Genomic DNA, 14,551 nt, shown 5'->3' on the forward strand with positions numbered 1-14,551 from the left:
AGAATCATGCTAAATAAGTACTGCCTAAAATGTAGTAAATATACCTATGATTTAAATTTAAACTTTTGGTTTGCTTATTATTTCTCTATCTTTTTATCCATAAATTTCCTTTGATTTCTAATGTTAATGTTAGATCGTTGATATTATAAGTAGAAAAAAAATATATTATTATAATTTAAAAATTAAAAATACCATAAATAAAAATTACAAATTTTAAATAATAGTGATTGGGCCCCACATGCTACCCATTTCTAGTATACATATATAAGAGATGACAATAATTTCTGATTTTCTATTATCTTCCAAAAGGATACACACAAAGCAAAGACATCTAGTTTGTTGTATACTAACTTTCTTTTCAAGAGATTCAAACTTCAACTTGAGGTGATTCTTCTGATAGTAAATTCAACGATTCTTCCACTACATTAAGACTTGTTTGAATCTAAAAATTTCCATTAGTTTTTCCAAGAATCCCAACAATTCACATGTTGAGTCCATCCATATAATGTCGATGTCTGATTGGCGTTCTTAAATCTTCTCCAATCATGAAGGACAACTATTAGATCAGCCAACTTAGCGCTTATACTTCGACAACAATTGACATGAACGGTAGCAACAACGTTAACATCTTTACTATCGTTACAGAAACCGCTGAAATAAAGGGTGTCCAAGAATTTAACACTAAGCTCCAAGTGTTTGAACATTCCATCTTTCATTAACTTGATCAAAACATCTTGTTCTTTCCATCCAATGGCCTTGTCTTTTCCAGCATACCAAGCATCTAATAATGCTATGGTTTTAGTGTTTGATTTGATCATGTAGAACCCTGTGTTTATTGGATTTTCTTGACTTCCATTGAACTTGTCTGTACTTATTTGAAGGTCTATGGTTTGGTTTGAGTACAAGTTTGGAAATGGATTCCTAAGCCATAACACATCGGTATCCTGTGTGTGTCGATAAAATAAATCAGATCAGTTATTTTTAAAAAGTCAAATTAGTAACTTAAAAAAACAAGACAAGTTACTATTATTACGACAAGTTAAAATATTATATATAATATTAAATAACCATACAATATACTGTATTAATTTTAATCTAGAAATCAAACTAATTTATATAAAATGTCCGAGATTTTTTTTTACACTATCAAATCATATTTACTCAGAGGCATACCCGTGCACCCATTAAGAATATAAGTTTGTCATTGTGCTGCTTGTACAAGCTAGAAGAATTACCAATGAGACTTGAGTTTGAATCTAGCTACAACACTATTTTGTTATTTTTATTTTTTAAGTTTATCTTAGACTCATATTTGAGCTAAGATATTATTGATACATCCAAAGTCTTCAAATCATAGGTTCATTATTGTAATAATTTACTTGTTAGAAATAATAAGCTAGTAACATGTCTTATTTTTAAAATTAGGAATATCATATTTTGAGAAGGTTTAATATTTTTTGTTTGTATGAATCAAACTCTAATCCAAGTCCAATAAACAACAACCAAAAAAGAAAAGTCCACTAAACAAACTAAAGTGACACACGTCCCATGGTTTGTGGTTCTAGTTGTTACCAAGGAGAAGAATTTAGGAGGCGGCATATTTCACGGCAGGTTAGTAGAAATTAAATTGAAGTTTAAGGTAGATTTTTGACTTCCTTGTAACACTTGTTAGATCTCTTATGTCAGATCTCGATAAAAGTACTACAAGCAACATCCACATGAGTCTTGAAATATATGTATTCGTTCCGTTCCTATTTAATTGTCACAATTTTAAATTTTAGGTCTCATTAAATATTAGGAAAATTTATTATTGTGCCCTTATTTAGTGTTTTTTTAAAGTCAACTTTTTAATCAATGAACATGATTTAATTAATTTTGACCAATGAATATGGTCTTCAAGACTAATAACTCTCAAGTATAAAATAGAAAAAATAATGTTATTTATGCATAGATTCTGTGAAATGACAAGTATTAAAGAATATATATTTTTAATAAGAATGACATGTAAATAAAAACGAAGAGAGTATTAGTTAGTGTTAATTAACCAAATCCAATTAATTGAAGATATTACTTGTCTTTCCTCAGAACCATGAGCACATAATTAAGATGACATTGCTTAACAGAATCTGACCACAAAGTTGCCTCGTAATAAAATTAAGAAGTTTAATATTCGTCCTACTAAATTATTTCTTCCAACTTATAACACGTTATTTCAACTTAATTTTTCCAAATGAAAAAATAGAAAGAAGAGGATGAAAACAAACAAGACGTGACTTCTACATCCATTTTTTCCTACTCTCATACCTTAACGTGTTGAACATTCCCAAGGTCCAACCGTAGTGAAGGAAGCCGTTTAAGCTTATACTTCCTCCGTTTCATATTAGATGAGCATTTTTTATTTTACATGGTGATTAAGAAATTAATGATTGATTAACTTTATTATTTTGCCGTTTGTTCGTATTAATTGGCCTCTCGAAAAAAGAATTTTTGAATCTTCAAAAAAAAATTAAATGAGAAAAATTAATTAATTTTATCTTAATTTAGTAAGTTATCAAGTAATTTGAGACAAATAATTTTATGCCCATCTAATATGGACGGAGGGAGTACTATAGTTTACATTACTATAACAAAATAACTTTTAATGGCAATAAATCTGAACATTAACAAAGAGCGTTACTAAAACCTTACCAACATTAATTAGTTAATTGTGGATTCAATATCGTTATAGGCTTTATGGACATTTTAAAAAAATGTTAATTGACTCTAAAATAATAAATATAGAGACAATGAAATTATTATTGTTAATTAATTGCTGCTAAAAATCATTTTTAGTATAGTGTGTATGGGGGTTTGTTTCCCCTTGGACACATATAGATAGATGAATTTTATTTTTTAATTTGAGGTTGTTGAAAACCCATAAATGTAAGAATGAAAAATAATTCAAAATTATTTGGGATTTGGTATTAATTATTTAATTTAATTCATAATTAACTAGGACTTGGAGCAATATAAGTACAGGTGCTTACCTATTTTCTTGAAAATGAAGATAGTGGAGAATTACAAAAAATAATTCTAAAGGTTTATTAGTATATTATAAAAAACATGAATATGTAAGACCCTTAATTGAAGTGAAAAAGGCACTTGCTTTAGTTTTTAACGGCAAACACATTTTGACTAAGCTAGATCACTTTCTTTAATTCTCCCTAAACTAGATAAACTTTTAATTAATTAATTTTTTTCATTCTTCACTTTCATTTCCTCGAAATAGGTACCACACCAAATATTCATATGATGCTACTAGTAAACAATCCTCTTTTGAATAATTTGTTCAATCTAAAAGTAATTATAATGTCCTGAAGTTCTTGTAACGTTATTAAATCATAGTATGAAAAAAGAAAATTTTGTAGGAAGACAAAAACATACCGTAAAGATGAAGTTGTAACCTCGTTTAAGAACATCACTCAAGAACAAAGTTCTTCTCCACATCATCTTGATAAAATCTTGAGACATGAACAATTTTTCTCCACCAAAATCCACACCGTCCGTTTCGAGCTTGTAACAATGAAGATGTAAGAATTTACAACGTTCATAAGAGGTTTGATCCATGGCAACAATCAAAAGATGATTCACTAATTCCCTAGTGCCTTCTCCATGCCAAAAACCATCCAAGAATAAATCTAGCATTGCCTTATCTCCTTCTACATATGCTTTATTTACAATAGTTATTATTACCGTCTTGTTCTCAGTTGACGCTCCCATCAATGCTCGTTCAAGATCATCTTTATAATACACTCTTTCATTTATCTGCATAGACGAATTCAAGATTCAGAGTTAGAGTTAGTAGTGGAATATTCAGAATAAATATAGTCCTACGTATACACAAAAAACGCGCTAATGAACTACATAAGAGTAATGTAGGGTAGAGTGATTTATTTTTACCTGTTTTGAGGGGTTAAAGAGTGAGAGTTGCAAAGGAAAGAAGGAGGGGGTGTTACTTGGAGAAGTCAAGACAATGGAAATAATAAGTAGACCAAATAACAAAATGATGTATATAATATGGTGACTATGATCAATTATGACTTTATTTTTGGTGTTATTGATCATGGTTGTAGTGGGGATGATAGATTTGCAAGGCCTAAGAAATGATCTTGAAAAAAGTTTTGTGGAGAAGGAATTTTGATGGAGTTTTCTCATTGCCAACTTAGTGAACATCATGTGTTCTTTTTTATATGTAGAGCAATAAGAATAATATCAACTATGCTGATTTATTGGACACCTATTATAGTCCAAGTGTCCACCAACATTTGACTCTTGTAATATTTTATTTTTATTTGGAATAAATAATGGCACAAACTTGAGATGAAATAAACAGTTGTCCCATATTATTACTAGCCAATATTTGGCAGATACTCTTAATAAAATAATCTTAAGTAGAGTATCTTTTTTTCACATTCAAAATTGTAACACTATTACGCTAGAGGGCATAAAAAATGATCTTTAGCGATAATTAATTAACGGTAATAGTTTAATTGTTACTAAATATGTATTTTTAGCGGCAATTAACACTCTTTGTATATATCCCTAAAGCCTTTAGCGACATTAGATTCAATGACAATTAACTAATATCGATAAAGACTTTAACGCTCTTTATTAATGTGTATATTTATTGCCGCTAAAAGGTATTTCTGTTACAGTGTTATACTAGATAATTTGATTCTTATTATTACTTACCAAATATGAATTCGACCTCTCTCCATTTTTTAAAACTCTTTTTTTTACTTAAATAAGAGATCCAGAAATACATATCCAACTTTAAAATTAATGGTTTAAGTTTATGTAACTAAAAATGAACCTTAACCATAGTTAGGATCATCGATACATTAAATATGTTATAGGGATTCCTAATTATTTTTTTGGTAATATCACAATTCTAGATATGATAAGATATTTTTAAAAATATTACCACTTACATTTTCTCAGTTATTCACGGAATTGTGTACTTTCTTACTCGTAAAATGATCATTCTTCTTTATTCTACATAATATTTATTCTTATTTTTAACATTTCACAGTGAGAACTTCATACTTAATTAGGCATTTGTGAACTAAAATTTGAGATGGCTAAGACAAAATTAACCCCTTCCCGGCATGTTCCCTCACATATACGTTTTCATTAATTAATCTAAGGTGGATATATACTATTAATCATGTATTTAGATTAATTTTAATAAAAAATTTAATAGAGATCATATATTCGTATATTGTCTTAGTTTGTCTCATTATTAACAATCATTTACAGATCGTTTCTCGAATATCTCATGAGTGTTTTATTTATTTAATTTTCATTACAGTACTCGTAGTGTATAATCACCTCAACTACAAGAATTATTTTCATGTATAGTACTATCGATCAAAATTTATTTGATACCAATCCCTATGAACACGACAACTTTTTTAATACACTATCTTAGCTTTGACAAGCACAAGTGAATTTTTTTTTTCATACATAGGTTTGCACTCGACAAGTTTGCTTCTAGTAATTTTCCTATTTATTCCAACATAAGAATATAAGAGAAAAGCTTGTGCCCTTTTAGATCTTCTCTTAATGGAGCAAACAAATGTGACTATTTTGCGATTTGGCACTATGCTTTTGCAGTACTTACACAAATTACCACGTGAAAAATATGTAATCTTATTATATTATGCATTTACAAAAAAGACACTACCTTGCTATTTGAAAAAAAATTGTAACCATAATATTAAATTTCTCAAACATCAGATATGATCATACGATATCCTTAATTTCGCCAGGAATCCCGACAATGATCATGAGACGTCCACTGGAACTTCAACGTCTCATTTAGGGTGGCGCTCCTAAACCTCTTCCAATCATGAATAACTGCAGTCAAATCAGCCATTTTGGCACTAATTCTTCTACAACAGTTAGCATGAACAGTCACAACAGCCTTAACATCCTTACTATTTTGACAAAATCCACTAAAATAAACAGTGTCCAAGAACCTCAATTTAAGGCCTAAATTTCGAAATTGTCTTTCACGTATTAGCTTCTGCAGAACGTCCTGATCTTTTAATCCACTGGAATTGTCTTTTTTCGCGTACCAATTATCAAACAACGCGATAGTTTTATTGTTTGATCTGATCATGTAGAAACCCGTGTTAATAGGATTCGCCTTGGACCATTCATTGCCATTGAAATTATCTGAACTGATTTGCAAATCGATGGATTTGTTGTGACTCAAATTTGTGAATGGATTTCTTAGCCATAACACATCAGTGTCCTGTTCAACATGAAATAATTCAACAATTATCAACTTATTGAGATTGACAAATATGGTTTTACATAAATTGTGTTAATTAATTTCGACTATTATATATATCTAAACGAAGAAAAATCAACTCTAGTAGTTATGCAAAAGAATGTTAGTAGTTGAAAATAAATTTAGGAAAACGTAAGCATAAAATTGTGTTTGGTATATATAATTTTGGCATACAATCTATTTCTTTAAGGTAGAAGGGCCAAAAATGGCATGCACTATTGCAAAAGTTTTAAATTTACTCTTCATTTATCGGTTTTGCTAAAGATATCCCTCTAATTATATATTTTGGCTTATATATAGCCTTTGACTAATAGTCAACACTAAATTAAAAAATATTATTTAAATTTCATGTGACATTATGGTCCAATTTTAAAGGGAACTTACCTAAATATACTATATTAAGAAAATATTTACCATTTATATATAGCAATAACATTTTCTTTTCACTTGATCACTTTTAATACAGTTTTAATACAATTTTAATACATATTAAAGAGAATAATTTATAAAACACATATAATACAGATTTTATTGATAAATAAAATATTTATCACACATTTAAATACACTTATAGTATATTGTCTCAATTTCTTATAAAACAAACATAATATATTTTAAAACAGTTATAATACCTATATATTGCATACATAATTCACTTTTCATACATATTGCAGATTTATCATAGTATTGTTATATATTGCTACAAATAGTAATAAATAAAAAGTATCACTAAAATCAGTAATTATTTATTAAAAGATATCTTTTTAAGTAAGTTTTCCAATTTGGTTTTTAAACTCGGACTCCAATTAAATAAAATTGGTCCATTCAATTTTCTAACTTACTTGACCCAAACATTTACCAGACTTTGTTCTTTTATTTACTCTTCAAATTAAACTTTTTTTTTTTAATTTAGTGTTGACCAATAATGAACGGACATAAATGTAATTAGAGGAATATTGGTAAAATAGGTAAATAAATGATATATTTATATTTAATGTGATAATTAATCCTAATGCATTTTGGTCAATTTCCATTTCTTTGAAAATTCTGCAAGTTATCAAATTGGTGACAAATTCCACACTTGAATGGTCTTATATTCCGCCGCGTTAAGTTATTTGAATAGTACACGATGAGTGCATTTTATACTTATCGTTGTCTATTATATTGATTATTGAAAGTTAATATATACAATAATTTAAATAAGGGAAAAAACTCAAATATGCATTGAACTTTGAGAAAAGACTCATTTATGTCACCTGTTAAAAGTTTGACTTATTTATGTCATTTTTCGTTAGAGAAAAGGCTCATTCATTTCATTATTTGTTAACTGAAATGACATAGATGAGCCTTTTTTTTAAAGTTCGATGACATATTTGAGTATTTTCCCTTTCCTTTAAATAAATGATAAATGTTGTTTACCGTGAAAACGAAGCTATAACCACGCTTTAGAACATCTCCTAAGAACCTGGTTCTTCTCCACATCATCTTTATAAAGTCTTTCGACATGTATAATTTCTCCCCAACGAAATCCACACCGTCCGTTTCGAGCTTGTAACAATTAAGATGGAGGAATTTGCATCTTCGATATGATATTTGATCCATCGCAACGATCAAAAGGTTTTTTATTAAATCATCGGTACCTTCTCCGAGCCAAAAACCATCCAAGAAAATATCCAACATCGGCTTATCTCCCTCCACATATGCCTTATTTACAATCGCGATAATTACCATCTTGTCTTCCGTTGAAGCTCCCACTAATGCTTCTTCAAGTTCATCTCCATACATTTTCATGTTAAACTGAAATTAATACATACATACATAGTTAATAATTGATGAAAGAAATACTTATATTAAAATTATGATTAATTAATTGCTTACCGTTTTTGTAGGTTGACTTGGATATAAAGCAAAATTGTTGCTCTTAGAGGAAGAAGTTAACAAGAGAATATATAATAACACTATGGTAAGAAGTGTGTACACAATATAGTGATAGTATTCGTTGATGGGATTCTTGAAATTCATATTGCAAGATTGACTTCGGTTAGGTTCTTTTATCAACCTCGATGTTAAGAGATGAGAAGAGGAATTAAGTAAGAATGACTAGTTGCGTGGTTTTTCTAAACTCCAACTAAATTTGTGCTTCCCATTGGTTTTGTACTTCTCTTTTTATTTGTTCAACTACTTAATTAGTAGCGAATTCTTTAAATAGCCCACGAAATTTTTCATTGACAAATATTGTAAAGAATTTTCAAATTACGTGTGCTATTAGTATTAGAATAATTGGTTGATTAAAATATATTTTATTCTTAGTTCCTAAATAAAACTTTAAATGTCATTGTTTGGATTCCTCCGTCCGTTAATCAAAAGCCTCGAATTCAAGCCTTGAATAATAAAAAAAATGACTGGAAGTGTATGTAGACATTGAAATTTTGTGGGACTCTACAAGATGTGTTCAATTCGAGTTGGGACTCTATAACGCGTGTTCAACTCCAATTAGGATACTCAACTCTAAACCCTAGTTCATGTCATCTCGAATATTCCGAAAATTCTTGAAATATTCATAGAGATCAAAATCAATCATCCTAGTTAAACACACCTTGTAGAGTCCAACTCGAATTGAATATATCTTGGAGAGTCCAAACTTTTGCATCATCCCCTCAAATAAAACATGTAATGTGCATATCAGATTAATCATGCTTCAACCTAAGTATCCGTCAGGGAAAAAAAACTTTCAAAGTCTGAGACTTTAGAAAGCTTGTGAAAAGTACATAGAATATCATGTGACGGACTTTTTCCACATTTGTAAACTGTTACTATAAAACTTAAAAGAATATAGAATGTTCAAACGAACTTGACTTTCTTCTAATAAAATAAATAGGAAAACAAGGTATTCTACGTGGAAGTGAAATTTTTTTCTCATTATTAATATTATATTTTTATGAATGTTAATTACTGTCAAAATGACACCGCTAAGTAGAGGTGTATATGACCGGGTTGGTTCGGATTTTTCAAATATCAAACCAAATTATTTGTGTAAAAATTTTAAATTTATAAATCAAACCAAACTAATAAAATTCGGATTTTTTCGGGTTTTTCAACCTCAGATTGGTTCGGGTTTTTCAAATACCAAACCAAACCATTGTGTCAAATTTTTAAATTTATAAATCAAACCAAACTAATAAACCTTGAATTTTTTTAGATTTTTGGATTTTTTTGGTAAAGTTTGCATACAAACATATAATTAACTTGTGCTCCAAATATTTCTTTAGTCCAACCAAAATAAATTATCTAAGTGTTTCTTAAAAAATAACACAAAATATGAGATGAGTACTGATGACACTAAAATATTCAATAAAAAATAATAATGAAATCATCATATAAAATAAATATTGCAAAGTCATAATGAAAATGATGATAATTTAAAAGTACTAAATCATGCTAAAATAAGTTTAATAAGTATTAGTTACATTACTAAATATTTAAGGAAAATTAAAATTAGATTATGCATTTTAATTGTCTAAACCAATGTAAAACTAAAGAAAAAATATTCAATATTTTATCATTTTTAGTGTTGAATTGATTTTCTTTTTGCATTAGTATTAAATTGATTTTGATTTAAGTTTTATTATAATTATCAACATCTATGAACTATAATCTTTATTGGACCATTCCGAATTCTAAGTTTTAAACTTGAAATAATATATTAAAAGATAAAAACTATGAAATAGTATAAGAAATATTTTAAAATTCTATCAAAGTAAATATTTTTATGTATAAAATAAAATTTTAAAATTACATATATAATGTCGGGTTGGTTTGGTCTCGGGTTGGTTTTTTTAGTTAAAACCAAACCAACCCAATTATAGTCGGGTTTTTTTTCCAATACCAAACCAAGTCAAATCAAACCATTAGTCGGGTTTTTTTTCCGGTTTGACTCAATTTGCGGTTTGATTCGGTTTTCGGTTCGATTTTATACACCCCTACCGCTAAGTAGTAGAGATGAAGCCTAAAAAACGTACAGATCTTCAATTACAGTGGATAAAATATAAAAATAATAATTATTTTTTCTAGCATTATTAAAAGTGACAAGAAAAAATAATTGTATTTTATTGAAATTAATTTGAATTCATGCTAAAAATAAAAAGAAACACACGTCTGAATTGAATGAATCGAAAGTTCAAACCAAAGGAGAAGAGAGTGGGCTTTCACTAAATACTAGACCTCTTATTCTAGCTGGAATATGGGATACAATTGAAGATCCAACCCATTTGACTATAACAAATTTGTTGCACAATAGAGATGAAATTCATGTATTGTGCAGCAAGAAAATTACAGTCGGAAGTAGGAGTGGCAAATGAGTGGATAGGATTGTATATGGATCGAGTTAATATAAATTGGATTATGATCTACTCATATATAATATAGGTAAATATGGATTTGATCAAATATGATAGTTTTTTTGGGTAAAATGGTTGTAACCCACTTTAATCTCCTAAAGCCAAAAAAATATTAAATTAAAGTTAAATTGTTAATACCTCAACCTCTACCACCCCACCCCACTCCACCACACCCTATCCCTATATTATTATTATTTTTTTAAAAAAAATTCATAAAAAAAAAAAGAAATTTTAATTTCTATATTTCTATTATATAGAAAGGTGAAGACGACCAGGACGATCAAGGGCAAATCCGTAAATAAGAAAAATGTACAGCTTAATAGCAATTGTACTTCGTGCATAGGAAGTACTGAAATTCCAAAAAAACCATCCAAATTCTAGCATATTCTTAAGGCCACGTGGCTATCCACACATTGGAAGAGTAAAACAAAACACACGGACTTCTATAAATGTAGGGCTCATTATTGTCTTCAAAGTTATCACAGTAATTTTCTTACTTTTTTTAATATACTAATAAGCTTATAACATTAAAAAATCATATAGAGTACTTTTTTTTCTTTTTCTTAAAGTAGTGTAACATTCAATCTACTCAATTGTTGTATTTTGTTATTCCTTCTTGAATTCATAAATAATTTATATTCATCATATTTACAAAAAATAATTAATTTCATATAAAAGGCTATTATATATATATATATAAATATACACACTAGACAACATTCCGTATTAGCAAAAACATAATATTATATATCTTTTAAATTTTTAAGTTGTTAATTATTATAATTTACATTATTATTTACCTCAGTTTCAAATAATATATGTTACTTTATCTATCCTATTTATGTGGCACTAATCGAATTTTTGACTTACAAATACAAATATCTTCATTGAAATTTCATTAGTTAATTGGTTGTTCAGTGTAATTTTTCTTCCGTATACCATTAATTGAAACTAATTGAATATAACACAATAATTGGTTAAAAGGAAAAGATTAATGGATAGTGCCTTAATTTTAAAAATCAACTTTCTTTCCATACACTACTTTATTTACCCTAGAATAATATAAGAAATTTTCAAAAGTAGAATTCAAAACTAAAAAGGGTCACAGTTCCTTTGCACAAGTAAACTCCAAATCATTTTTATTTTTTTGGTATTTCTCCGAAATATTAAATAAATAATTTAAATTATAATTTCATGTAGCACATAGTAGAAAGCACAGAGCAATATATCGTCAACATAAGCCAACATCTAATATGACCTGGATAAATTTAAAAGCCATTACAAAACTTCTTACAAAATCTAAAGAAATTAACTTAAGCTTCATATTATAACATTTATCATAATATGCATTAAATATAGGAAACTGCGAGACCAACATAAATTTAAATGGTTTCGAAAAGTTAAAATATGTGCATTCACACACTCAAATTAAAACTTTTTAGATGAATTTAAGAAAAATAGACAAATTGTCATGAAATCTTGAATTATTATAATAAAAAGGTAAAAAATATGTGAAATTGCATGTTCAAATTAATATTTTCTTAGAAGAACTTAAGTGGAGTAGACAATAAAATTGCCATAAAATCTTGAATCACTGTAATTAAAAAGTCATGAGTATACCATTTAGTTGTAATAGGAGAGTTCTTGTTTTCATTTTAATTTCTTGTTATGAAATCAACTTTTACCTATATTTTTGAGTCACAAACTTTAAAACAGTTTTCAAAGTTATACAATATCAATCATTAATCATGTTCTAGAACAAATTTAATCTAAAAAAATATACATCATAAAAGAAATTGAAATAAAATACCATTTTTTAATATATTATTACCTCACATTAATAGAATTAATTAAGAATTATAAAAATTGAAAGTAAATGAAGACATGAATATATATTAAAATTTCTAATAAAGAAGACAATTATGGAGGGAGGTGAAAAATTGATTGAATTGAATAAATATTTTTTTAATTATAAAAAATTAAATAAGTAAATAAGTTTTTCTCCCATCTTTTAAGATATGCAAAATTAAATAATGAAAGTTATGAATATGAAAGATTAGATAGTTATGAGTATTTTATTAATATAATTAATACTATATCATTTATAAATATGTAGAGGTGTGAGTTATAAAGACGAATTTCTTATATTAATTAATTGTTAAAATAAAAAATAAAAATCAAAAAAGGAGAAAAAAGAGAGATAAAAATAACTTTGCTTATATCTGATTTTATAGATTTTATATATATAAATAATATTTACATTTGTAATATTTTAATTACAATAATATTTATAAATGTTTTAAATTAAATAAAGAAAGAAAAGAAGGAATCTTGAAAAGATAAAAGATAGTAGTATAATATAAATGAGTGACGAAAGAGAAAATGTAAGTGTAGTTATTTTCAGAAAATTTTAAAAGCATAATTATTTTGGAAAAAAAAAAAGGAAAATAAAGAATGAGAAAGAGAAATCTTAGGAAGACTAGATATAGGACCCCGTGCCAGCACGGGGCCCAATATATATTATTTTTTTATTTTAATTTATGTCATATTATGGAATTTGAGAAGTTATTGAAATTTTTATATGATTTTTAAAATATTTTAAATTGTTAGCTATTGTGATTAGTAGTACTTTTTTTTAACATAATTTTGGAAATAATATTTATTACTGTATTTGTTCTAATTTATGTGGCAGATGTAGAATTTTAAATATTAACCCTTTTTTATATGTCTCTTTAATATATTAAGTTGTTATTATTGTATTTTATAGTACATTTTGAACCTAATTTTTTAATAACATATGTTATTTGCCATGTCCCAATTTATGTGGCATTAATTGATAGATTTGTTGGAGTCGAGAGATTTATTTTGTTAATTATTGTAATTTATAATTTGTTTTTCGTCAATTTCGTCGACTATTTATTTTATTAATTATTGTAATTTATTGTTTCTTTTTCGTCAATTTGAAACAATATATGTTTATCATATAATCCATTTTATGTGGTACCAATAGAATTTAGAGAGTCAATTAAATTTTGTATATAAGTTTTAAATAATTAAGCTGTTAAATATTATAATGTATAGTATTACTTATATTATTTTTAAATATATTTAAATATTATATGTTAGGTTTTTTATCCTAATTTATATGGCATTGATAGAATTGAAAGTGTCAAATAATTGTTAATTATTGTAATAGATAATATGGAGTATTTAAGTCATTCATAGTATAGTAATTAATATATAATATGTAGTATTTAAGTGTTATATTATGGAATTTGAGAAGTTATTGAAATTTTTATATGATTTTAAAAATATTTTAAATTGTTAGCTATTGTGATTTGTAGTATTTTTTTTTTTACATAATTTTGAAAATAATATTTATTACTCTGTTTGTTATAATTTATGTGGCACACGCATAATTTCAAATATTAACCATTTTTTATATGTCTCTTTAATATATTAAGTTGTTAATTATTATATTTTATAGTACATTTTGAACCTAATTTGTTAATAATATATGTTATTTGCCATGTCCCAATTTATGTGGCATTAATTGATAGATTTGTTGGAGTCGAGAGATTTATTTTGTTAATTATTGTAATTTATAGTTTCTTTTTCGTCAATTTCAAACAATATATGTTGTTAATTGATAGAATACTTTCAATGTAATTTTTTTTAAAAAATATGTGTGACTGTCCATGTCCCAATTTATATGGCACATGTAAAGTTTTGACAATTAACCAAAATTTTAATACATTTTAAAAAAAAATTAAGTCATTAAATTTTACGTAATTTAAATTGTTGTATTATTTATTAC

At 26.8% G+C, this 14,551-nt stretch overlaps 2 protein-coding genes across 2 annotated transcripts; both read right to left on the reverse strand.

The window, feature by feature from the left end:
- Positions 1-278: 278 nt before the first annotated feature.
- On the reverse strand, positions 279-4,221 carry LOC125859778 (uncharacterized protein At1g28695-like). The gene is made up of 3 exons (XM_049539591.1): positions 3,940-4,221; positions 3,424-3,804; positions 279-944 (listed from the first exon to the last, which is right to left on the reverse strand). Exons 1-3 carry the CDS (start codon positions 4,213-4,215, stop codon positions 456-458), a joined length of 1,146 nt encoding a protein of 381 aa, XP_049395548.1. The 5' UTR covers positions 4,216-4,221; the 3' UTR covers positions 279-455.
- Positions 4,222-5,737: 1,516 nt separating this feature from the next.
- Positions 5,738-8,487, reverse strand: LOC125859775 (uncharacterized protein At1g28695-like). The gene is made up of 3 exons (XM_049539588.1): positions 8,216-8,487; positions 7,757-8,134; positions 5,738-6,298 (listed from the first exon to the last, which is right to left on the reverse strand). Exons 1-3 carry the CDS (start codon positions 8,357-8,359, stop codon positions 5,798-5,800), a joined length of 1,023 nt encoding a protein of 340 aa, XP_049395545.1. The 5' UTR covers positions 8,360-8,487; the 3' UTR covers positions 5,738-5,797.
- Positions 8,488-14,551: the final 6,064 nt, after the last annotated feature.

The sequence above is a fragment of the Solanum stenotomum genome, chromosome 3, assembly GCF_019186545.1.
Source record: "Solanum stenotomum isolate F172 chromosome 3, ASM1918654v1, whole genome shotgun sequence".
NCBI classification, from domain to species: Eukaryota; Viridiplantae; Streptophyta; class Magnoliopsida; order Solanales; family Solanaceae; genus Solanum; species Solanum stenotomum.

Bases quoted from the DNA above. Each gene is read 5' to 3' on its own strand.
- LOC125859775 (XM_049539588.1), bottom strand. From the start codon at position 8,359: ATGAATTTCAAGAATCCCATCAACGAATACTATCACTATATTGTGTAC. The intron at 8,135-8,215 runs GTAAGCAATTAA...TATTAATTTCAG, and splicing joins CAAGTCAACCTACAAAAACG to TTTAACATGAAAATGTATGG. The intron at 6,299-7,756 runs GTAAACAACATT...CATGTTGAACAG, and splicing joins GTTATAGCTTCGTTTTCACG to GACACTGATGTGTTATGGCT.
- LOC125859778 (XM_049539591.1), bottom strand. From the start codon at position 4,215: ATGATGTTCACTAAGTTGGCAATGAGAAAACTCCATCAAAATTCCTTC. The intron at 3,805-3,939 runs GTAAAAATAAAT...TCGTCTATGCAG, and splicing joins TCTTTAACCCCTCAAAACAG to ATAAATGAAAGAGTGTATTA. The intron at 945-3,423 runs GTATGTTTTTGT...CGACACACACAG, and splicing joins GTTACAACTTCATCTTTACG to GATACCGATGTGTTATGGCT.